Raw genomic sequence first — 25,739 nt, forward strand, 5'->3', positions numbered from 1 at the left:
AGCAAAGCTTTATTTATATAGCACATTTCATTCCAGGTAGAAGCACAATGTGCTGCACAGAGCATGAGCTACCACAGAAGTTGCAGCCACAAAATATTGTAAAGATAAAACATTACATATATTACATTGTTATTATAAAAACATTGAATAAAGCTGTTTAATTAAAAATCGGTATATTGTTGTTTGCTGTGACAAGGAGTGATGGGGGAAAAAGCAACACAGACTGCACCAACTTAGTAAACTTAAATAGTCTTTAATAGCCAATAAAGTTCATTATAATTTCACATCTCTTAAGATGGCACCATGCTAGGTGGCAGGCTGCAGCAGCTCCGGTTATGTGACTTGACTGTTTTGTCTCACCTCCTCCCTATTACCATCAGTAAAGGCCCTCCTCTTGGCATTCAGGATGTCCTTGATGTCCTTTGTTACCCACAGTTTGTTATTTGGATAACAATGGACCATCTTAGTTGGGACATTGCAGTCCACACAGAGGTTAATGTAGCCAATAATGCACTCAGTAAGCCTGTCAATGTCCTCTCCATGAGTCTCACAGAGTGCATCCCAGTTTGTCACTTCAAAACATTCCTGTAGTGTCTCATAGGCCTCCCCTGACCATGTCCTCACTGTCCTTGTGGTCACAGACTGCCTTTTAACCAGAGGCACATAGCAGGATTTGAGGTGAACCAGGTTGTGGTCTGACCTACCCAGGGGGGGGGGTGAAAGAGCTGTATGCGTCCTTAACGTTAGCATACAGCAGGTCCAGTGTCCTCTCCTCTCCAGTAGGACAACTCACATACTGGGTGAAATTAGTCAGTGTTGTTGAAACGCTGACATGGTTGAAGTCACCTGAGATTAAAATGAGTGCACTCGGGTGTTGAGTCTGGAGTTGTGCTATGGCAGTGTGAATGGCGTTGCACGCCGATGCCGGGTTAGCAGAGGGGGGATGTAAACAGCCACAACAATGGCATGTGAGAATTCATGTGGCAGATAATATGGCCAGAGACAGCTAACAGTTCAATGTCCGGGCTACAGATACTCTGCTTGATAGTGACGTGACCAGGGTTACACCATCTGTTGTTGGCCAGAACAGCAAGCCCGCCGCCTTTCCGCTTACCGCTCCTGGTGTGATCCCTGTCGGCCCAAACAGTCTGAAAGCCGCCATTGAAAACGATCCGGGATATCCTACTGTAGCCATGTCTCTGAGAAGCACATCAAACTACACTCACGGAACTCCGTCTGACTCCGGGCTAACACTGTTAGCTCGTCCATTTTATTCGCCAGCGATCTCACGTTGCTAATTACGAGAGAAGGCAGACACGGCTTAAATCTCTTGTTCTTAAGTCTCTTTTGTCCGCACCCCTCTCTCTTCCCTCGCCGCCTCATTCCACCTCTGCATCCTCGGTGTGTCCTCCTCCAGATCTCAGTGGGGACATCGATTGTCCTGGGCGCCATGCCACTCGGCTTCAGCGCGATCAGCTGTTCCCTGGTGTAAACAATGTGGCCAAACAGCTGATCTGCAGCAGTGCCCTGACCGAGTAGCAGGAGAAGAAGTTCCACAGCGAAAAAAGTACTAAAACACTTTCTACTCTCATTTTCGTAAAGAGCGTAGTTTAAATTATACTTACACACAAGTTACTCAAGTTTGGAAGAAAAAGGAAAGCTAAAAGTTGAAAAAAGTAAGACGACGAGACGGAGCTACGGCAACAGGCAGCATGCACGTTGGCACATGCACACACTAGCTCATAAAGGAGCATAAAGCAAGTTAACCACATGACAACCACAGACGGAGCAACTGGCTTCCTCCGACCTACAAGTGGACACTAAACAGCAACACATGCTTCTACGACAGAACCACAATTCTTCCCAGCTGACTGACCGTCAGCTAACAGCAGCACCAAAGCCACCTCTCTTCTGACGGACGGTAACATAACAACTGGGCATAGCATAGACTAACAGTGTACTTGGCAAAGCACAGGACTGTTTAGTATATGTACATCATTAACTAATGTGTTTTTCTTTGTTGTTTGTTGAGTCTTTGCATGCTAACTAACTCCTTTTAACTTGGCAAAGTTATCCTAAACAGATCAATTCAATTCAATTTCATTTATATAGCGCTATTCATAACAGAAGTTATCTCATTGCGCTTTTCCTATAGAGCAGGTCTAGACCATACTCTTTAATCACACACATACACCTCTAATTTGACTTGAACACAACCACACACAGTGGAGAATAACTTTAAAGCTCCCGCTGCACTTGTTACTTTGTTTCTGACCACGTGGGTTCATGCTTTTGCATGCGAGACATAGGGAGGCAGAACAAAGAAACACATTCCATTTGGCATGCACCCAGACCTGCGCACACACCATTTGTTCTGTAGTTTAGTGTATTAAGTGTTAGTATTCATATTGTGTGTTTTTGCTTTGTTTATCTTTTAAATAAATGCTTGTGTATAATTATGCTGGTTTCTTTAATGTTGCACAAGAGTGAGTAATTTGCCAACCTCTGCTATGTTGAACTCCAAATCCTTCAACCTACTAGCTATTAATGGTAATTCTGGTTATAGTTATTAATTAAATTATTAATCTGAGTTCCAAATTGATAGTTTAATGTATTTTATGAGACTATCAATTAATTGGCTATCATTTCTCTTCTTCAAGACGAGTGGTGCCCCCGAGGACTTTATTAAAGTTATTTATGATTATCTTTGATAATTCTGATAGCCATAATTAATTGATTGCACCTACACAAGTGGGTGCCCCCCCTTTAAACATGGTAAATCCCAACACCTATCTAAATTAGAACTCTCAGAACGCTCAGTTTTATAGTTCTGTCTTAACCAACTCCTCTGTGGGCGGGACCCTTCAGTAGGCCGGCGGCGAAGGCGGGACCTTTCAGGAGGCCGGAGAACCAGATCAGGGCCCGGCAACAGGACAGCAGGAAAGGAAGCCGGCAGCTTGGCGTCCAGGAACTGGGGGCTGCTGCGATCCAGCCAGGAAAGGATGCGACTGCGATCCAGCTGCGGCAAGGGGATGGTGCTGCTGCGATCCAGCAGGGAGTCCAGGAACTGGGGGCTGCTGCGATCCAGCAGGGCGCCCAGGGGCTAGGGGCTGCTGTTATCCAGCAGGAAGTCCTGGGGCTGGGAGCTGCTGCGATGCAGCAGGGACTGGAGGCCGCCACGGTGCTGGGACTGGAGGCGGCAGCGGAGCAGGTGAGCAGCTGGGCGGCAAAGCAGGCGAGCAGCTGGGCGACGGGGCAGGCAAGCAGCTGGGCAGGAGAGCAACTCTTTCCCTTTCCCGGAAGGCGCCAAGAAAGCAACAGACTGAGGTGCCCCCTGGCTTGCAGGCTGAGATGCTGACTGGAGAATAGCACGTAGGAGGTAAGTATGTAGAGATATGAACTGGGGACCAGTGGCTGCGAGGACCACCAAGAGCCAGGCGGGTGCCTAGGTATAGGTTCGGGACTGGGACCGGTTGAGGAATAGCAGGCAGGGTTGCAGGCTGGGGTGTCTGGGTACGAAGGAAGTCCGTGAGCCACCCAGGGATGGCCTCCCTCAGCCCAGGCGATGTCAAGAGTCATTTGATTGCCTCTCTGCAGGACTCGTCACGTATTTCTCCCCATATGTCCCTTAGGCACACCAGATCACAGACCATCTGGTCCGCTTCCTCGGACAGTTCTGCTGGGTCCATGATTGGATAGATCATTCTGTTGTGTGTGCTGTGTAGTGGTATGTGGACCCAAAGGCAGATGACCAGGAAGCGGTATGAGGTGAAGTGGTTTACAGGCAGGTACAGGCAGACCGGTAGGCAGACAGGTAATGAACAGGCAACAGGAAAATGGGTTACCGGCTGGCAGTGGTGGAAACAGGGAAGTGAGTCCAATGTGGCTAAACAGTCCAATAGGGAGCAGGCAGAATACAAAATCCAGAATACAACCAAGGTCCACGGGAGACAAAGAATCCAAAGCAGAATTCATGGTAAGAAAGTCGGGGAACTGGGTACAGGAACCAGGTACAACAAAAGTGCACCAAATGGTGACACACACACAATGTCAGGAACACTCACAAGCCAGGAACAAAACTCACAATAGGAGCAACGTCAGACAGGAGTAGAAACACCATGAAGTAACAACAATGATCCAACACTGAACAAAGACAGAGACCCGGACTAAATACCCTAGGGGAGGTGAAACAACGAGACACAGATGCAAACAATCAAGGAAGGGCCAACAATCAAAACTGGAGGGAAAGTAAACAAAGACAGGAAGTAAAACCACAAGACACACAAAGAGAGGAACACACTACAAAATAAAACAGGAAATGAAAAACCCTCAAACTATAACACACACACACACACACACAGTCAGTCACGTCAGTCATTCCGACCGGCAACAACAGCCAGCTCTCTGGGAACCGATCACGTCAGGAGGTTAACGATCCTTGTGATGTTTTTCCTTGGCTTGTGTTGAGGTGAGTGGCGATGAACGAGGGACTAAGCTGCCATGACTTTTTCGCACTCTACCACTATTTGTGGGCTATAAACACCAGGAACAAACTGTAGCTTCTGACTCCACTGTTTGTAGGAGCACGCTTCTGACGCTGTGTGACATCACTTTAAAAGCAACCTGGTGGTCGGCAGCAAGAGACGCCGGCCCAATTGAAACAAGGGGAAGGTGAGCTGGGCTACCGCATCACCTACTTGCACTTTATCGGCTTGTTACAACGCATAGGTTGCTACCTAGCTACAGGTAACTTCTACGCTGGTACATGAACTGCATAAACACTCCAATAGTCAAATTTATGAGTCAAATAACACGAGGCAAAAAAAATAATACAAGGCCCTGCAGTGTTTACCCATCTCTCACACACACCTAAACATGGATAAAGGCAGTGGTTTCCAAATGTTTTCTGTTAATTCCACTCTTTTGTGAATAAAGACATTTTATATTCAGCCTTCACTGTGCCCCTGTGTTGCACTTTCCCAGTTTTGGAACCATTGAATTATGGGACTAGTGGTATTATTGCCATGAAACACAAGCCACCCTGTGATGCAAAAGTGGTCAAATTAAATGAGAAACCCCTGTGTGCAAATGTGCAAATTAAACTTGAAATAAGCCACTAAATTTGGAGCATCCCATGGAGCAGAAGAAAAAATCTCGCCCTTCCTTGGCAGTAGCAATTTTAGATCTACACTCTCCTGAACAAAGTTGGTGGTGTTAATGAAGAGGCTGGCTGGTGAGGGATCATGTCCCAGTCGTTGCACTAGCAACTCCTGCTGTTTGGTAGAGAAAGCAGGATGTGTAGAATGGACACAGTGTGGGCCTCCACATGTGACTTCATGTGTATCGGAAAACACTCATGGCAACCTACTGTGCAAGGCCAACAGAGGAAGTCAGCAGCTACAATGACTGGTACATGGGTAATATAGTAATATATATTCAGGCCAATGCATCTAGTTGGAGGCTTTGCTTTATTTCATCAGTAGCAGTTTTTGCATGACACATTAAATGGCAGAAATGGCAAAGTAAACTGACTGAGGTGAGGTTGGTGTTAAAATAGAACAGAGAAAATGGCTTACGATAAGATATTCAAGATACAGCCATCCAGGCTTTCAACATACTAAACACATATTTATCAGCATGACAAGAGTTAAAACGATAAAGAAATCTCACCATGGCGAGGACATTGAGGAACTCCCTGGTATCAAAGTGAAGGAGTGTACGAATAAACGGGAAAACCTCCTCCTCCTCTGACAAGTCGGCTGAATGGAGACGGATAAGGAACTCAAACACCTGACACAAAAAAAACACACACACAGCATTAGCCAACTAGTGTATATATAAAGGCCTGCTTCTAATGACTACAGCTACATTTCTTCAGATGACAACAGTGGTGTTATCCCTTCTCGCCCCTCAGCCAAACACATGCTCCACTCAGCATTGCTTATCAGACTTAACAACTGTGACAAATTGAGGCAATACATGAATAGAGTGCACAGAAACAACAATGATCACACTCTTTCAGAGTATTAGACGATACTGAGTGCCAATCTCACAGCAGCACATTTTTTCTATTTAGTTAAGGTTAAATCTGTAACCTTTGTGTGTGAGACTGATTTGGATCATTCTTCTATGTGGAAGACAACATGAAACTGTAACTACACATCACTTACTAACTATAAGCAGAGACATTTTTAGGCTTGTGAAAATTATAATTATACTGTTCTAGAATGTGTAAAAATAAATACCAGATTTGTTTAAGGAACGTTTTGGCACAAATACTGATCCAGTGTATCGGATCAGTGCATTATTATCTAAGTCATTAAAAAAAAACAAGAAATTCTGAGTGAGCAATGAGTGGTGGGGTGTTGATGGGAGTGAAGAGAGACTCTCTCTCTCTCTCTCTCTCTCTCTCTCTCTCTCTCTCTCTCTCTCTCTTGGCTAAGAGAGAGCTAATAGAAAGCCTCAATCCTGTCCCACTTCTACTCTGACCTCTGTAACACAATTAACTTTTGCAGCTTTAACCATTACCACAAATCCAAACTCTACAGTGGTCCTCTGCAAAAAAAATACAGAACCAGTAAAATGGAATCACTTTGGTGAATTTTCCTGGTATATACTGCAAACCCTTCCAGGAATATAACTACTGGAGATAACACACACACAAGTCCTCTGTTTGTCTAAATATACAGTATCTACATACCTGGTTCTTGACTTGAACCACAAGATCTTCAGGGATGTCTCCCAGTGGATATGCCCTTCCTGCAAGACAGCAGCTATATACCCAAACACATGCATGCATGCACACACACACACACACGCACCCCAACACTTTTATATATGCATTAACAGTGTTTAGGATTTTAACATTGGACTTTTTAGATGGAGTCATGAATGTATACAGTACCTCTGTACACTGTTTACATTCTACAAGCAGCTGTGAGTGACAATATTAATAAGAATCATCGGCCTAGTGAAAGTGCAGAAACTCAACTGAAAGGTTGAAACGCAAGTAAATATGATCTTTTGACAACATGGAGGGTGCGTTTGCATCCACAATTTATATGCATCGCTAGGTTGTTTCTTTTCCTTTCTTTCTGGAAAGACACTCTGTGTGTGTGTGTGTGTGTGTGTGTGTGTGTGTGTGTGTGTGTGTGTGTGTGTGTGTGTGTGTATGTGTGTTCCACATTGTCAGACAGGAAAGAAGTAAATAAGGAGGATGGGGGAGAGAGAAAGGGAAGTTGCGAGCTAAGAGAAACCATGGGGGAAAAGTAAATAAATATACACTAATGCTAATACTTCTTTTGCCACTACCAATAATACTACTACTACCACTACCACAACTACTGCTAATAATAATAATAATTATAATAATTATAATAATAGAGCTGGCCCATTGTGGGTTTGATCCCTTCCTAAAAACTCTCAGACCCTAAGAAGGGGGTCTGTTTATTAGGGATCTGCAGTCAAATTCAGTTGTGGTTTCGGTTGAGGGGACGAATAAGGTGACCCAGCCTTTCTTCCCGGTGCAGCCCACTCTACAGAGATCTGTCAGAGGAAATTAATGAAAGATGACCAGATGGAGTGGGGTTCTGTTGTAGTCTTTTTAGTGGAGGTGGATAGATAGATTCCATAAATCTAAAAGAAGTTTTAGTTTAGATTTCTTAGAGCCACAAGGAGTAATCTACTTTTTTTCTTGTTCAAGCTGATTGTTGATATGTCTCATAGTAAGCAGAGTGAGGGGCATAGTGGGATGGGACAGCCCAGGAAGAGGGATAGTGACTCAGTGATTTCTTCCCAAAAGTGTTTAATGGGTGTGCAGTGCCAATGTGGCATGAACATAGCTATCCGGGCTATTTTGTGTGCATTGTGAACAGATTTCTGATGCACTATGTGGAGTATCTTATACTGTATGAGTTGTAGGCTGGCATTTTTAGTCATGGAAAATTAGAGTGTATGGGCTGCTACATCCCAGCTGTTGCTATGTAATGGAAGGATGGAAGATTTAGTTCAGTTAATAGAGTAGTTTGAGGTACTGGAGAATTATTTTATTTTTAGTTTAATCATTTCTTGAAATGATGAGGGAGGGTTTTGTAGGAACAGCAATATATCATCTTCATAGCTCTTATGATGTGTGTTCGGTGTTTGGATTCCTTTTATGTAGATGTTCTGACAAATGGCTGCTGCTAAGTTTGTTGAAAATGGTAAAGAGAAGGCGGAGAGTGGGCATCCTTGCCTAGTCCCCCTGTGCAGTGCGAAACTGTTACGGCCTGAGTCATTAGCCGATGTTTCATTGTTTCATTTGATGTATTTGCAACATGAATTAATCCCTAAGGTCCAGGTCTTTCGTATTCTGACAGAGCCGCACTACGTCTCCTGGGATTGGACCGCATGCCTGTGGATTTCCCCTCGGTCGATTGGACTGTCACTCCCTGGACTGCCGCCAATCAGGTCTTTCCCTCCTCCTCTCATCGATCCACAACATCCACCCAGCCCGCCAATCCAGAGGCACAGCTCCAGGCCAGGAAGTGAATAAGAGTCACCCGGAACAACAAGCCGGGTGGTTGTGATTTAGTCTGAGCAGTCTGTCTCGCAGCCTCTTTGTTAATTCATTGTTGTAACTTCTTTCTTTCTTTATGGTTAGGTTCAGTTTTGATTCGAGTACTGTTAACTAGTTGAGGCCTTTGTTTAGCGACATTGGGATTTGGGAAGGATTTTAGTTTATTGTTGATCCTATTACGTTCCAGTGTTCCTACCCGCAGTAATTCAGTGTATAGTAACTTTAGGTAAAGGGGTGGTTACAACTTTTGCGTTCTGTTTTTGAACTAGCAGGTATAGGCTAGATAGTTAGGTATTGTTTTACCTTGTTGTTTTTGTATCTGACCAGCCAGATAGCTGTGATCTTTAGCTGGCAAAAGGCAGAGGTTTTGTTTGCTGAGCCACCCGGCAGCCCTTTCTCCTTTGCTCGCCTGCCTCTAGCTAATCACCTGTAACCTGTTGTACTTGGTTTGAGTTTATGTTGTAGCTTGTTGTTTTTTTACCACGTTACAATAAATGGCACTAATTACCTGAGAACATCTTATGTTTGTCTTATATTGCTTCCCTCACACCTAGACCTCTCTGTGACATAACAGAAGCTTTGTTTGCCCATTGGTGATGACAGTGGCTGAAGGCGTGGTGTTCAGAATCTTGACCCAGTTAATAAATAATTCCGCAAAGCCAAATCTTTCTAATGTTGAAAAGAGAAATTTCCAGTTTACCCTATCAAGGGCTTTTTCTGCATCCAAGGCGGTTATGACGGTTGCTGCCTGTTTTAATGATGAATAATGCATTTAAACAGTCCTGGATGAGTGTTTACCTTTCATAAAATTGGTTTGATCTGGATGGATTATGGACATAGTGACTTTTTCTATCCTATGAGCCTAACTGATGATTTTTATATTCACGTTGATGAGAGAAATGAGACGGTAACTTAATGGCAAAGTTGGATCTTTGTAAGGCTTTAGAAGGAGTAAAATTGTGACTGTGTTCATGTTTGCTGGATGTCTTGAATTTTGTTTTATTTGAATTATCAGTTTGTTGAAGAGCAGTGCTAGGAAGGACCAGAAGTGTGTATAGAACTCAGCAGGGAAGTCATCAGGTCCTGGTGCTTTGTTATTAGGCATAAGATTGAGAGCAGTGGAAAGTCATGTTGATCTACCATGTTGGATCTCACCTCTTGAGAGTTGCGTTCACAGTGGTATCAGTGACTCACTTCAAGATACCTGACTTATTTATGTGTTGACTGGAAAAATCAACAAGCAACTTTCAGCCATGCACATTTGCGATACCACATATATAGTATGATGAAATACATTTATTTTCAGCAATATAAAGCATGATCCACTTTCAATGCTTTAAGGTCAAATTTTACACTGACTAGCTGTCACACCTCTGCTCTCCATAAAAACTGTGGAACAGTTTTCTAAGAAACAGCAGACATCAGTTTCAACTGACATCCTTCACAATACGAGGAAAGCCATAAGATGAAAGCCATTTGCCAAATGTTTTCGCCATTAATATTATACAGACATGAATGGACAGTACACTTAATATTATAGGAAACAATTTAAGTAAAGTAAGTTTAGTTTAAGTAAATAATTTGGAGGGAGACATTAAGTCTTTTGTGGGGAACAGCTATGCTAACTGACTATAGCATAAAGCTTAACTACATGAATGCGATGGCAGGTGTCTTTTGCACAGTTTTTTTAACACTTCAGTTCATAAATAAAGTTTTAAAAAAATCATATTTGGCATCATTTTAGGCCACAGAATGCATTTTTGTACTCAATATATTATGCATTTTTCTAAGTATTTGTGGAGCCAAGAACCTAGTCACACCTCTCATAATCACATTACATTTTTGACTCATCTTTGACAGTGAACATGTAGTAGCAGCTATAGGCAGATATCAAACCTTTTGCCATAATGTATGCCAGCTGCATGGACTAATGGACTGAGGTATAAACTGATACCTGTGTGAACTTACCTTATGTACACCAGCAGTTTGTTTCCCATCACCACTTCCTCATCTGTCCAAGAAGAAAAAGAGCAGAGTTAAAGACTTAAATGCGCTTTTCAAACTTTCTATACTATTGAGATGCTTTAAATAGTTATGTGCTATGATCTCTGGGGAGAGTGGTTTCCAGCCTTACCAGTTACACTCCTCCCCTCCCGAAGTGGTGGGCCAATCATTGCAAAGAGTTTCTGACATATAAACACGAAGTAGACAACACAGAGGGGTATGTTATCTATTATTGCTCAGGATTTGATGTACAGTTCCTATTAAAAGGATTTATTAGTTGACAAAAAATGAATATGTTAAAAAAATGTATGACTAAAAACTGATTCTTACAATGAAAAGAGAATGTTAAATGTGACTGAACACAATATGTGAATATTTTAGATCAGCAATCACATAGCGGACGGAGAGCTGTGGTTGAATTAGAATTCACAACAGACTACCAACTGTACTTTTTATAAGCACTTATAAAAGACATTTACAGTGTGAATTTGGCTGCATTTACCACAGTATTCTGTATCAACACCATTTCCAGCCTCCACCGGCTCCATCTAACCTGACCTCATTTCCCATGACTTTTTCGTAATGACTCTTATTACCGTAATAATACATTAGGCCTGCAGATCAGTGTATATTATAATTTGATGAGTAATAGACATTTAAGGTGGAGTTAGGTGAACTTGATGATCCCACCACTGAACCTTTGGAAAGAAATTATAGCTGAACCTAAAGGCCACAAACGGGTACAGAGTCCAAAAAGGTCAAACCATGTTATTTGTTTAATCTGTCAGTATGTGAAGCTTTTTAGCGTAGAAGGTTGATTTGGGAACCTTTTCACAAGAAATTAAGACTGACACTTACAGTGATGTCATATAACACCTTATCCTGACAAGAAAAGCACAATTTAAACAAAATGCAAAAGTGGAAACTTCATCCTTTTAACTTATTAAGTTTTTAAGTTTCTAGCATCGACCTTTGCTTCACAGACCTTTTTGTAGGAAATTATATACCTGAACCTAAACTGAGGGCACCAAATGGCTTATCTCAGCGAGAGAAGGCCTAAAAGGTCAAATGGTTTGTACTTTGTTTACATATTGCAACTTAAAATCATCCTATTGATTAAGACACATAATTTAACAAAAAATTTGCATTAAGTCTGACATGATGAAAGTGATGAAACAACCTTTTGGTGGAGGACTTACCTCCATAGGTGTAATGTAGTCATTCATGCCACTGTTGAAAATGTAGATCATTGCATCATAGAGATGGTTCTCCCAACACACTTGAACAACCTTCAAACATGCATGCATGCACACACACACACACACACACACACACACACACACACACACAAGACCTTTAGTGACAATGATACCGGTGGAAATGTAGAGACTAATTAGGCTGTTTTCTAGCATGTTCTCACTAATTTTGACTGATTGCTGCTGACCGTTGGGCATTACTTACTCAGCATACAGTCCTTACTGTACAAAGACACACACACACACCTGCTGTATATCCAGGCTGGTGACATCCAGGTGGACAATGCATCTCTCCAGGCTGTCCATCATACCATTGCCATGGTAATGGGCCAGGAGGTCCCTCATGATGGGAGTGGTGAGGTGACCAAGGCGGTCCGCAACAATGTATGACTCCAGTGACTCCAGAAAGACACCCTTAGCCACCATGTTCTCCACCAGCCGAGCATATAGCTGGTTGAACAGCAGGTCGCTGCGCACGCACACACACACACACACACTTAGGTTACTATACTTACTGGGCTTCTTTGACAAGTCTAGTCAAATGGTTTCAAGAAACTTTAACCTAGGCCTCTTTCACACCTGTAGTTCCATTCAGTTGGTTCCAAGGGGGAAAAAACCCTGTGTTTGGTGTGCTTGCTTTCACACGCAACGAATCGCACCGATGCCCACTTGGAAGTGGATGGAGACTCGTTTAGGTCGGTGTGTAAATGTTTGAATGTAGGTCAGAGCTAACTTTGGTGCGGTTCGTTGGTGGTTGAGCTGTTATTCATAACATGAGGTCGAGCTGTAGTCTACTAATCAGTTGTTTTTGGTGAGCTCTTTGTGACAGCAGAGAAGATAAATAAACACATCAACTTCAATAAAGTGCTGCATGACTTGATGTCAGTAGACAGAATTTGATTGCACCTTGTGTGTCCATGTAGGACTGACAATGCAGGATAACATCACCAAAACTGTTCAATGAATGACAGCAGTTTACTCCTCTTGGTTTGTTTGTAATAAGAACTCAACACTGATTTTTTTTTTTGTTGACAATAGACAGTCTGACTCTGTTGGGGCCTTCAATCCAAATCCAAACGGAGTAGTGTGTAGGATTTAGTGCCATCTAGTGTTGAAATTGCAGCCATGTGAATCCTGCCGCCTCACCCTCCCCTTCCAAGCGTGTAGGAGAAACTATGGTGGCTGTGAAACTCACGAAAAATGCAAACGACCCCGTCTAGAACCAGTGTTTGGTTTCTCCGTTCTGGGATACTGCAGAAACGTGGCGGTGCAATATAGCGGCCTCCTTGGAAGGGGACCCGCTCCCTCTGCAGATATAAAGGGCTGATTCTAAGGTAATGAAAACACAACGATTCTTATTTTCAGGTGATTCTACACTAATGAAAACATACCTATGAATAATATTCCATTTCTGCCAATTGCTCCTCTTAAATGTTACACACTGGACCTTTAAAACCCAACTTTTCACCTTAACTTTCAGTTAGCTGCTTATTTTCGATTACCTTGTACCTATTATAAGGTAATCAGTCTCAGTCTCAATTCATCTATTAAGCCAAGTACTTACAGTCCATGTATGTCCTGCCGAGGAGAATATTGCAAACCTTCTGAAAGTCACTGCATCTCTGTAACCCTGTGTGCCTATCATATTGATGATCATGATGATGATCATGAGTACGGTCTAGACCTGCTCTATATGAAAAGTGCCCTGACATAACTTCTGTTATGAATTGGCGCTATATAAATAAAACTGAAAATCTCTCTCTGTCTCCCTGTGTGTGTCTGTTCCTTTCTCCTCTCTGTGTGAATGCTGTGCTTTAGTTTTTCCTCTTGTGTGTTTGTGTAGTCTGTCCTCTTCCAGGTCTCCGTGGTGGAGAGGAGGTCATGTGGCTCAGGTCTGTTCGGCCACACCTGAAGCTGCTCAACGTCCTCCTGGATCATATTCTTCATATATGTTACAATCTATTTATAATTTCATCATCATGATTGTCCATACTGTAATTTCATTATGTTAGTCTATTCTGTACACACATCTATTTCCTGTCTGTCAATCCTGGGAGAGGATCCCTCCTCTGTTGCTCTTCTTCAGGTTACTTCCATTTTTTCCCATTTGAATTGAGGGTCTAAGGACAGAGGGTGTCGTGTGTTGTACAGATTGTAAAGGCCCCTAAAGCAAATTTGTGATGTGTGATATTGGGCTATATAAATAAAACTTACTTGTCTTGAGTCTTGGTTTGGACCAAATGAACGAAGCTACAGGTATGAAAGCGACCTTAAACTTGTCATAATGCTGATGCATCCATCCAAATTCATGTTGCCAAGATTTGTTCAAACCCACACATTTAAAATTCTAGCAAGATCCTTTCAAAAGTTTCCAGAAGTGTCAGGCTGAACATCTAGAATATTGAATATAGCGTTGGAACAAGGAGACAGAATATATATATGATCCTGCAATCATATTGTGGAAAAAGTTTTAGAAGAAGGGGGATATTTAAGAGAAAAATAAAGACTTCAGGAAGTTAATATATTAGCCATGAACCATTCATACTAGGCTACAACATATACAGCAAATCAGCTGTGTTCTTGTTTATATTCTATCATCTGCCATCAGCTACAATCAGCATCAGTTAAAAGCAGCTACCTATGAATGCATATATACACTTACGCTCTCTGTAGCAGCAGGCAGTAATCCAGCAGGACTGGAACCACATCCTGAACACACCACAGAGAGAGAGAAAGAGAGACATTGACTTTGACTAATGTTCTGTAGAATTTCCATTGTTTGCTACTTTATATTTGTTATCCACTACATTTCAAAAGAAAATATTTTATTTTTGATTCCACTACATTTATTTAACAGCTAGCTAGTTACTTTATAAATAAGGATTTTGTATAAAAAACATGATACGGATAAAAAATAGAATTCAATGTTATATATTAAACCAGTGGTTTCCAACCTTTTTGGCTTGTGAAAAACTAGCTCCACCTCGACCAGCTACATGAGTAAAATGCTACTTGCACATTAATGCATCGGTATTAATGATCTAATAATGTCATATATAATAATATATCGCGCAGGGGCAAGTTTTCTGCAGAACGTGTACTTTTGCTTTTGATACTTTGAGTACAGTTCACTGATAATACTTCTGGAGGAGTGTAAACGCAGAACTTTTAATGTAAAGGAGTATTTTTTTCACACTGTTGTATTAGTACTTTTACTTAAGTAAAGGATCTGAGTACTTCTTCCACCACTAGCCTTCATCGACACCACCTGTCACGTTCATTTGAATTAATTTTAAACTGGATGTTATTTAACACTATTAATTATATAAACCAATAATGTTTTTAAACAATTGAACTAATGTTAAGGTTGGTTTGGTCAGCTGTTTAGACTTCTCTGGTAAAACCCTTCAGGAGGGAGTCTGTCCAGAGCGGGATGAGTGAAGGCCATAAAGCTGTGAATTTGTGCCTACATTGGCTTAAGTGGAAGCTAATTTTTTTTTACCTGGAGTGGACCAACCAAGACCTCCCCTGCCATGTCCCCCATTTCAGCAGACTCCCAACTACCACCAGAGACGGATCAAAAGCCAAAACACCAAAACAGCCCTCCAGGCCATAAAAAGTATAGGTGACTATTAATATAACGAGTGATGATAGCAGTAACAAACAGTAATGGTAATGGTAGTAGTAGCAATAATATCAATAGTAATAACACTAATAATAATAAAAATAACACACAATAACACCAATAATAATAACACATAATAACACCAATAATAATAACACATAAATTCTTAAGTTGTGAGAACAAAGCTGTGTGGTACTTTTATGTGCAGATTGTTGATTATCAATAATGAGGGACCACTGTTGTAACCAGCAATTTTAAAGAGCCTAATAGTACTGACATGGCAGTCCTTCTCATCTTCCAACTTAAGTCTTGTGGCCATTATGAACACCGTATGTATACTCTTGGAGGAAAGAGGATGCACCTTCTCTGTTCCTTAAACAGAGATTACACTGTTGAAGGTGCCTAGCATTGACATCCAGTCCAGTAATGGACTGAGATCTAAACTGACAGCAAGCGACAGGAGTGGAGCCAGATCTAGGGCACTATTTTCGTGGCGGTGCAAGGACCAGCTCAAGATGCACTCCAACTGTTTGGTATTTTCCTGACCTTGAAATCCGCTTTGCCCATCTGTGCAGTATTTGAGTGCCCAGTGCAGAGCACACAGTGCACTGGTGGAAGGAAAGATGCAAACAGGTGGTCATAGGTCAACAGGTTAATTCAAATGAGGCAGCGCAAAGCAAGTTCTTGGAATGGGTGGTGGAAATTGGGTCTTAGACATTGTGCTGAGAATAGATGTCTCTGAACCATGTCTGTTCGTTTACAATGTCAATCTGCTACCAATCTGATGATTTTGTCAACAAGAGCAAACAAAATACTTGCAAATATGCAGCAACTACATAATAATTATCAAAACTTCAATAAAATAATTTAATTAATCACTCTCAAACCTGTAGATGCGTTTAAATAGGTATCAAAAAATAACATTTAATGTGGTTAAAGAAGGAACATCGGAAAATAATTTATATAAATTATTACAGCATCTGTTGTTCACAGCTGCTTTGTACTGTATGAAATCCTCTCCAGTCAATTCATTAAATCCCTGCAGCCGTCTGGAGGCAGCAGGACACATATGTTGATAAATCTGCAGCCAATGATTTTAGAGGTGCTGCGTCAGAGCTCGGTGCCATCACGGCCTTCCGACCACTGTGTTTAGCTTTATTACATCGTGTGCAAATGACACCAGGCTGCTACAAAATTACCACAGAACATGCATACAGCCATGGCTATAACTCAGTATTCTGCTTGTTTATGAGGGAGACATTGAATTTCCTAGAGCTCAGTAATCGTGTGCATCACAGCCTCTTTTCCAACTAGAAAAAAATTCAGCGGTTCACGTTTTATTCTTGAAATGCATTGCAAAGCAAATGCTGCTGTGTCACATTTTAAGATATTATGTAAACATTTACAACATGAAATACAATAGAATTATGACTAAAGTGGCTTCAGATTGAACAGTTTCTTTTTATCATGTATTGTCATTGTACTAATCAACTGTTAATAGTGTAAAGTATATAGTAAAATAGTTTGGTCCTGTGAGTTCACATCGTGCCGCTCTTCACCATCCAGGCAACAACATGATTTCCTGGAGAAGGAGGTGTTACCTCCACCATAAGCACGTTTAAGAGCGCACGTTTAAGAGCGCACGTTTAAGAGCGCACGTTGAGTATGTTCACTGGGGTCACACATTTGTGCCAGCTGGGCCAGGCGTTGTCATTTGCGTTCACATACTTGCGTGGATCATGTTTGTGCCCCTAAACTGATAGCCAGTGACAGACTGAGATCCACATAGAGAGTCAGTAATGGAGGGAGAGCCAACAACAGATTGAGGTCCACGTGGAGAGCTGGTCATAGAGGGATAACCAGTGAGGTGAGGTGGTGAAGTTACAAGCAACATGATGTGATGTGATGTGATCTCATCCGTTCATTTTCTGCCTCCAGAATAAAGTTGATGAAAGGATGATGGGCTGCCTAAAACTGACATAATGGTCTCTGTCTCTTTCAGCAATGTGCCCAAGAAATAGTGATGGCAAGTGCACATACTAGTAGCCACATGGTGAGATCATAGAAGCTGCATCCACACCCAGTGTTGACACAAACAGGAACTGAACATTTGGGAGTCTCTTTGAATAGTTAAGTGATCGGCTTAAGTTCCATGCTGTGCCATACTTTGAATGTATTCACTCAATGGTTCTTCAATATAGTGAGAAAGAGGTGTTCTATCAGCTGCATTAGGATGACAAGTGAGATCAACCACAATTTCTTGTCGCAGAGATGTTGATCTTAGATCTGCCATGACAGCAAACTGGCAACTGCCATCTGGGAATGGATATAAATGACCAAATGATTCAAAGGACTCCAATCTTTCCTCATGAGTGTAAGGCAATGATAGCTTTACAATGAATGACTTTCAGATTTCACTCTGAGGGCAGAATGTCCGGTTTGTGATCTGTCAGCCACAGGGACCCTGAACTCCCCCTTCTGCTTTCAGGATGACATTGTAAGTTTCATCGCCTGTGGTCAATAGAAAGTTTTATGTTAACTAAGTTTTACTGCTGTGACATGTTAGCTAAACTGGATGTCTGATGAAGTTGTCTCATACCTTTGTCTTTGTCATGGTTTTGGGTCTTGAGTTTAGTCATTTCCTGTTTTATTTTGTAATACCTGTAACACCTTTCCTCTTGTGTTTTGTACTTTACTTCCTGCCTTTGTGTCTTTTCCCTCCAGTTGTCCTGATTAGTTCCACCTGTGTCTTGTTATCTCCCCACACCTGAGTGTATATAGTCTGTGTGCTTCCCTTGTTTCTTTGTTAGTTCGTCTTTGTCTTTATGTCAAGCATCCCGCCCTTTGTTTCCCATGTTCCACCAGTGTTTTTTGGATTTATTCTGTTTCTCTTGGACCTCGCCTGAATTTTGGACTTTGCCTGCACCGTGTCGGATTTGTTTGCCTTCTGTGGATGGAATATCTGGTTTTGACCACTGCCTGCCTGATTATCTGTGTAAGCCTTTTGTTCATTATTTAATCAGTGAACTGTAACAGCCTGCCTCCTCCCCTGTAATCCTGCTTGACAAACTACAACAGTCTTTGGGGGTAGTTTCAGTGCTGATTTAACATAACAAAAGCAATTAAAACACTGTACACCACTGTTAGAATATGCATAAGATGAAATAGTAGTGCGCATGCACCAACGTGCATGCTGCCTGTTGCCTTAGCTCCGTCTCGTCGTCTTACTTTTTCCAACTTTTAGCTTTCCTTTTTCTTCCAAACTTGGGTAACTTGTGTGTACGTATAATTTAAACTAGGCTCTTTACGAAAATGAGAGTAGAAAGTGTTGTAGTACTTTTTTTCGCCGTGGAACATCTTCTGCTACTCGGTCAGGGCACCGCTGCAGATCAGCTGTTTGGCCGCATTGTTTACACCAGGGAACAGCTGATCGTGCTGAAGCCGAGCGGCATGGGGCCCAGGACAACCAATGTCCCCACTGAGATCTGGAGGAGGACACACCGAGGATGCAGAGGTGGAACGAAGCGGCGAGGGAAGAGAGAGGGGTGCGGACAAAAGAGACTTAAGAACAAGAGATTTAAGCCGTGTCTGCCTTCTCTCGTCATGGGCAACATGAGATCGCTGGCGAATAAAATGGACGAGCTAACAGTGTTAGCCCGGAGTCAGACGGAGTTCCATGAGTGTAGTTTGATGTGCTTCTCAGAGACATGGCTACACCAGGATATCCAGGACCATAACGTTTCCATCGACGGCTTTCAGACTGTTCGGGCCGACAGGGATCACACCAGGAGCGGTAAGCGGAAAGGCGGCGGGCTTGCTGTTCTGGTCAACAACAGATGATGTCACCCTGGTCAAGTTACTGTCAAGCAGAGTATCTGTAGCCCGGACATTGAACTGTTAGCTGTGGGACTCCGGCCATATTATCTGCCACGTGAATTCTCCACATGCCATTGTTGTGGCTGTTTACATCCCCCCCTCTGCTAACCCAGCATTGGCGTGCAATGCCATTCACACCGCCATAGCACAACTCCAGACTCAACACCTGAGTGCACTCATATCAATCTTGGGTGACTTCAACCATGTCAGTGTTTCAACAACATTGACTAAATTCACCCAGTATGTGAATTGTTCTACTAGAGAGGAGAGGACACTGGACCTGCGGTATGCTAACGTTAAGGACGCATACAGCTCCTTCAAACGCATACAGAGTCTTCAAAGGGTCCCTGTTCTGTGGAAGACATCTTGCCTCATTCCTGTGCCGAAGACACGCAGTGGCTCCAAGGTCTACAGACCGGTGGTACTGACCTCCCACATAATCAAGACCCTGGAGAGACTAGTGCTGGAACAGCTGTGGGCCATGGTCAGACCCCTCCTGGACCCCCTTCAGTTCGCCTACCAGCCTCGACTGGGAGTTGAGGATGCCATCATCTTCCTGCTGAACCACATCCACCTGGACAAGCCGGCAAGCATGGTGAGGATCATGTTTTTTGACTTCTCCAGTGCTTTCAACACCATCCGGCCAGACTTGCTGGGTGAGAAGCTGGCAGCGATGCAGGTGGATGCCCCCCTCGTGTCCTGGATTGTGGACTACCTGACTGGCAGACCACAGCATGTGCGCCTGCAGCACTGTGTGTCGGACAGCGTGGTCAGCAACACTGGGGCCCCTCAGGGGACTGTCCTCTCTCCCTTCCTCTTCACCATCTATACCACGGACTTCAGCTACCACACAGAGTCCTGCCACCTTCAGAAGTTTTCTGATGACTCTGCTGTGGTGGGATGTATCAGCAGTGGTGATGAGTCTGAGTACAGGGCTGTGGTGAGTAACTTTGTCTCATGGTGTGAGCAGAACCATCTGCAGCTCAATGCGACAAAGTCTAAGGAGCTGGTTGTAGATCTACAAAGGGCCAAGGCACCAGTGACCCCGGTTTCCATCCAGGAGGTCAGTGTGGACATTGTAGAGAATTACAAGTACCTGGGAGTACACATGGACAATAAACTGGACTGGGCTACGAACACTCAAGCTGTTTACAGGAAGGTCCAGAGCCGCCTCTATTTTCTGAGGAGGCTTCAATATCTGCCGGACAATGCTGAGGATGTTTTATGAGTCTGTGGTGGCCAGTGCTATCCTGTATGCTGTTGCATGCTGGGGCAGCAGGTTGAGGGTAGCGGACGCAAACAGACTCAACAAACTGATCTGTAAGGCCAGTGACATTGTGGGGATGGAGCTGGACTCTCTGGCAGTGGTGTCAGAGAGGAGGATGCTGGCCAAACTACATGCCATCTTGGACAGTGTCTCCCACCCACTCCATGACGTGCTGGTCAAACAAAGGAGTACCTTCAGTGGAAGACTCATCCCCCAAAAAGCACCACAGAGCACCACAGAAAGTCATTCCTGCCTGTGGCCATCAAACTCTTTAACTCCTCCTTCTAAGTGTTGTCTATATGACCTTAAGTCATTAAACTGGACATTGATCATTACATCTCTGCAATACTTGAGATAATTGTGCAATATCCTGTGTTAATACTCCTGTGCAATATAATTTTTAGTTTAAATTTCCCTATTTATTGATATTGATATTTATTCATACCTCTATTACTGCTGTGCAATATCCTCCGTCTCATTATAAATAAGCTACACTTAACTTGGCAGTTCATGCACATTACCTTATACCATATTATTATCATCAACTGGTAAACCCACTTTGTACTTCACTTATTTTATTTTATACTTATACCATATTACTTGGTAATTAATTTATTTTCTGACCTGTATTATAGTGTATTATTTATTTTTTTGCTTAGTACTTCTATTCCTGTGTGCACTGACGTGATAGTGAGCTGCTGTAACAAAAGAGTTTCCCCGCAGGGATCAATAAAGTATTTCTGTTTCTGATTCTGATAAAGTCTGGGAAAGTTGTGTCATTTACACAAGGCAACAAAACAGTTTGTACAACCCACCATCGCCGTGGGCCCATCAGTGGTGTGGTGGTGAAGGGAGAAACACTCACAACAGTCAATGTCATTTTTTAGTTTATCCTCAAAGTTTCCTGCTATGTTACTGTGTTTCTGGATAACTGAATATACTAATTAATTTAAAAAAATAAAATAAAAGTTTCCCCTCGGGGATCAATAAAGTATTTCTGATTCTGAAATGCATTTTACCAACATATGGCAGTCAGTTTGCATATTATCTTATTACTTTTTTGGCATAATTATAGCCCCTAAATAGATTTTTTTTGTTACATTATTGATTACTACAAAGCTAATGGACATACAAGATTGATACTGTACACACTTCTGCACAGATGTGCATGTGCACTTTGCATACATGCCCCTACTGTATGTGGCCAACTTAATGTCTATGAAACAAATCCATGTTTCACAATGAGGATTTGGTTCCCTTTTATGTTTAATGCACCTAATCTTCAGTGTATATACTATGTGAGAAACAAAACTGTGTGTGTATAATTCATCTGGTTATGGTGGTTTTAAAGTCTAAAAACTGATTATATAGAATCTTTAAAGTGATGGCTTCAGAGAAATATTAGGGCAGAGGTGTTCTACCATCTATGTTGAGTGCATTAATTTATGCATGTACCCGTGTATGAGCGCTGATACGTGTTTGCGCTAGTAAGCTGCCTCAGAGCTACCTTTTTTTTTTATGACAAATTCACATGAATACATTTAAATTTATACATACATTTAGGTACATACAGTTATGTAGTTATGTTATTCGCTCACCATTTTCATTACATCATAGGCAGGTAATTAAATTATCTGCAGTTATTACATTATGAGTTTATACAGGGGTGGACAAAATTGTATGAATTATTTCAGCCACTGGCTTACAAAAAGTATCTATAGCACATAACTCCCTGAATGACAACTTTAGAGGTGCTGGTTGGTGCATTTTTGAGTCAGGCTAGCTGTTTCCCCTGCTTTCAGTTTATATGCTATGTCCTGACCCTGCTATGTAAATGGCTGCGCATGTTGATGCAGTGGCCAGTAGCGCCTTCAAACTTCGCTACATTTTTGTTTTAATCTGTTATTTTTTCGGCTTTATTGCTGAAACATCATTGAATGATGTCTGACTGGATCTGATGCAGTGGTCTGTAGCTCCTTCAAATTCTGCTAGCAACATTCTTGTTTTTTCATCTGGTTTTTTTTCAGCTTTATTGCTAAAACACGTAGTACCTATGACAGAAATACATCATTGTCGTCATCAGAAAAAGAAGCTGGGGTTTGGATTAAAGAGCAGTGGACCTTGAGATGATCCACCCTGCCAGATCAACCGGACCAGACACCATGGCGGGTGCTGTGATCACCCAGGAGGAGAGGGAAGAGAGCCGGGATAGGAGCCATGCAGCCCAGCTTGGACTTAAGGCTGTTCCTGGCTAATGTCTGGTCTGGAGGATATGGGACTCAGATCTGTTGTGCCCACATCTTTACAGAGACCTTCTCCATCAACATTCCAGATTATGCACTTGACGGGCGTGTTCCGAGCTGACAGAGCACAAGACTGTGTGGGATGAGGGGAGGGAGGACTATGTCGACTCTGTCGATGATGCTTGGTGCTCAAACACAGGCAAAGTGGACGGACACGGTCTCACAAATGTTGAGCTTTTTATGTGAAGATGGAAACCATATTATCATCACTAGCTCTATCTGCTGTTTACATTCCGCCAAACGCAAATGCGCTGCAGAATTATTTCCTGGGTGTAATACGTGTTTGTATATATGTATATAAATAACTGTATATATTGTTTTCTTTTATTTATTTTATGTTACCCTATTCTAATATAAATGTATTGTAATGATCTGTTATGATCTATGTGTGTAGCATGAAGGGACTACAAACTTTCATTTCAGTATACAACTTTGTGTTGTAAAATGATAAATAAATTACCTTGTTCCTTGTCTTAGCCTTGTACCTTGTAGCTCCTTTTTGAACACGCAAACATGAGATTGATATTCATCTTATCTTAGTGGAAAGTGTATTTCCCAAAATGTTGAACTAGTGCTTCAAACAATGCTGGATTGTTTGAAGCACTCCATTGTCAGTCATGATGGTTCAATGTTAGCCATATGCCTACACTGTATTTTCTCTAGACTTCCGACTGTATTTGCACAGCTGTTAGTATTCTGTCACTGGGCAGACTCTGTGGCAGACTGGAAACTGTAAGGTGTGTTCTTTAAGGCATGTTAGCTTACCTGGAAATGTTGCTCCATCACTTGGATCTTGCCTTGTTCTGGACACTTCTTCAAAGCATGCTCTGCAAACTGGAAAAGGATCTCTACCATCTGCACACACAGAGAATGGTACAAATTCAAAAATGAGCACAAGAATGTCAGAGTACACTGTCAGTGGTAGATAGATTTAATACAGCAGGCAGTGGTTTTCTGTTCTTACCTTGTCACCTACCACTCCCTTCCTTTTCACTGGATCTCCAAACAGGCCTGGAATAAACACAAGTCACACATTATCCTCATATTTTTCATCTGGCAAACAACAAAAAATGACATGGGTCTTTCTGTTATGCTGGTTTTGCATATTACCATACTACTGGTAACTAACTACTTTGTATAATATATGTATAAAATATATGTACAATATATGTATAAAAATATCTGTATATATTTTATTTTTATTCTATTCTAATTTTAAATATTTGTATATATGTTCTGTGTGTGTAGTGTGAAGGGGGCTACAACTTTAATTTCATTGTGCAGCCCTGTGTTGTAGAATGACAAATAAATGTACCTTGAACTGATTTTTATATTAATGATTTTCTATACAAAATTAATCGCAGGCTGAAGCACACATTGAAATTTCATGAAAAACATGCACTGATACAGTGTTTAATGTATTTAGTCCCAGTGAATCCTATACAAGAGACTCAAAAAAAAGAATGAAGTAAACAATCAAACTGCACGTTCTGTAAAATGACTCTTCTAAGTTCACATAAATCATGAAATGAATGTTAATTGTTAAATATTCAATCTTTTCCAATACTTTTACCACCACCATGTCTGGGTATCGCCACTGATTTCCTGAAGCAATTTGATTCCGCTTCACAAGGTCCTGTTTCGATTTCCGATTCGATATCGATTTGGTTAGGGGTAAAAATACCAATTTAGCTTGGATATGAAAGAGATTCTCAGAGAACTAATGCTGTAAATTGTACAAGGAACCCTCTAACTTGGTGCATTATTAAAAATAATGTTTACATTAAGAATTTACCCTTTAAATATCCTATAACAGAGCTGATATTTCCACACCCCAGTGTTTCCCCATCCATTACATTATAAATAAATATATAAATATTAACAAAAAAAACTTGACATTTAAGGTTGAAATAATGTCCCTTAATCATCAAGTATTGCATTTCTAAATTTTGTGCTGTAATAAGAAAAAAGATAGATTGTTAGAAACACTGGACATATATTGTTTGATGACTGCTAAATCAGTCAGGTGAGCCTGGGAACCTGTATACCTGAATCATCTGCTTGTGATCACCTTGTTCATGCATTTTAGCAAATATCAAAAACAGAAAGACTTTAAATGACCAAAAAGACTAAAACACCTATAGCAAAGAGTAAGAGTAATGTAGGGAGAGACAGAAACAAAAGAAAGATGCTCCACTAATCCAATCTGGCAGTCCCACTGATATGATTGCAAAACTGTAAACTGTGCAGTTTGCAGTAACACGCAGGGTTACTTGTGATTCCTAGAGTCTCCAAAAGTAGAAAGGGAGCCAGAGCCCTCAGTTATCAAGCTCCTCTCCTGTGGAATCAGGTCCCTGTTTAGGTTCGGGAGGCAGACACCATCTCCACATTTAAGAGTAGGCTAAAGACTTGCCTCTTTGATAAAGCTTATAGTTAGGGCTGGCTTGGGTGAGTCCTGAACCATCACTTAGTTATGCTGCTATAGGCCTAGACTGCCGGGAGACTTCACATGATGCGCCTCTTTCCTCTCTCCTCTCCCTCTCCATCTGTATGCATTTTTATCCCATTACTGCATGTTACTAACTCAACATCTTCTCTCTCCTGTAGTTCTGTGCTTTCTCTCCTCTCCCCTTCTGTTGCTTTCAGCAGGTATTTCTGCCTCTGGAGCTGCAGAGTCTGGATCTGAGGTTGTGGGCCACCTGCTGCCCCCGTGTTCCTGCTCAACAACTGCTACTACAGTTGTTGTTATTGGCTCTGTTACTGATGCTGACATTATTTTTCTTATAGCTGTCATTCCTATTATTACTAATTTATTAATATTAACACTACAATTACTATTCTACTATTAAAA

General features: G+C 41.8%; 1 protein-coding gene across 4 annotated transcripts in view; it reads right to left on the reverse strand.

Moving 5' to 3' along the window:
* The window catches only part of vps8 (VPS8 subunit of CORVET complex), a 110,634-nt gene that overhangs the window by 37,154 nt on the left and 47,741 nt on the right, over nt 1-25,739 (reverse strand). For all 4 annotated transcript variants that reach the window (XM_044212998.1, XM_044212997.1, XM_044212999.1 and 1 more), the window contains 9 exons: nt 23,853-23,899; nt 23,654-23,743; nt 14,480-14,526; nt 12,064-12,286; nt 11,761-11,850; nt 10,692-10,743; nt 10,526-10,568; nt 6,701-6,773; nt 5,671-5,790 (listed from right to left, as the gene is read on the reverse strand). In XM_044212998.1, the coding sequence (XP_044068933.1) occupies nt 5,671-5,790; nt 6,701-6,773; nt 10,526-10,568; nt 10,692-10,743; nt 11,761-11,850; nt 12,064-12,286; nt 14,480-14,526; nt 23,654-23,743; nt 23,853-23,899 (785 nt within the window). The remainder of the gene's footprint in view (nt 1-5,670; nt 5,791-6,700; nt 6,774-10,525; nt 10,569-10,691; nt 10,744-11,760; nt 11,851-12,063; nt 12,287-14,479; nt 14,527-23,653; nt 23,744-23,852; nt 23,900-25,739) is intronic.

The sequence above is a fragment of the Siniperca chuatsi genome, linkage group LG11, assembly GCF_020085105.1.
Source record: "Siniperca chuatsi isolate FFG_IHB_CAS linkage group LG11, ASM2008510v1, whole genome shotgun sequence".
NCBI classification, from domain to species: Eukaryota; Metazoa; Chordata; class Actinopteri; order Centrarchiformes; family Sinipercidae; genus Siniperca; species Siniperca chuatsi.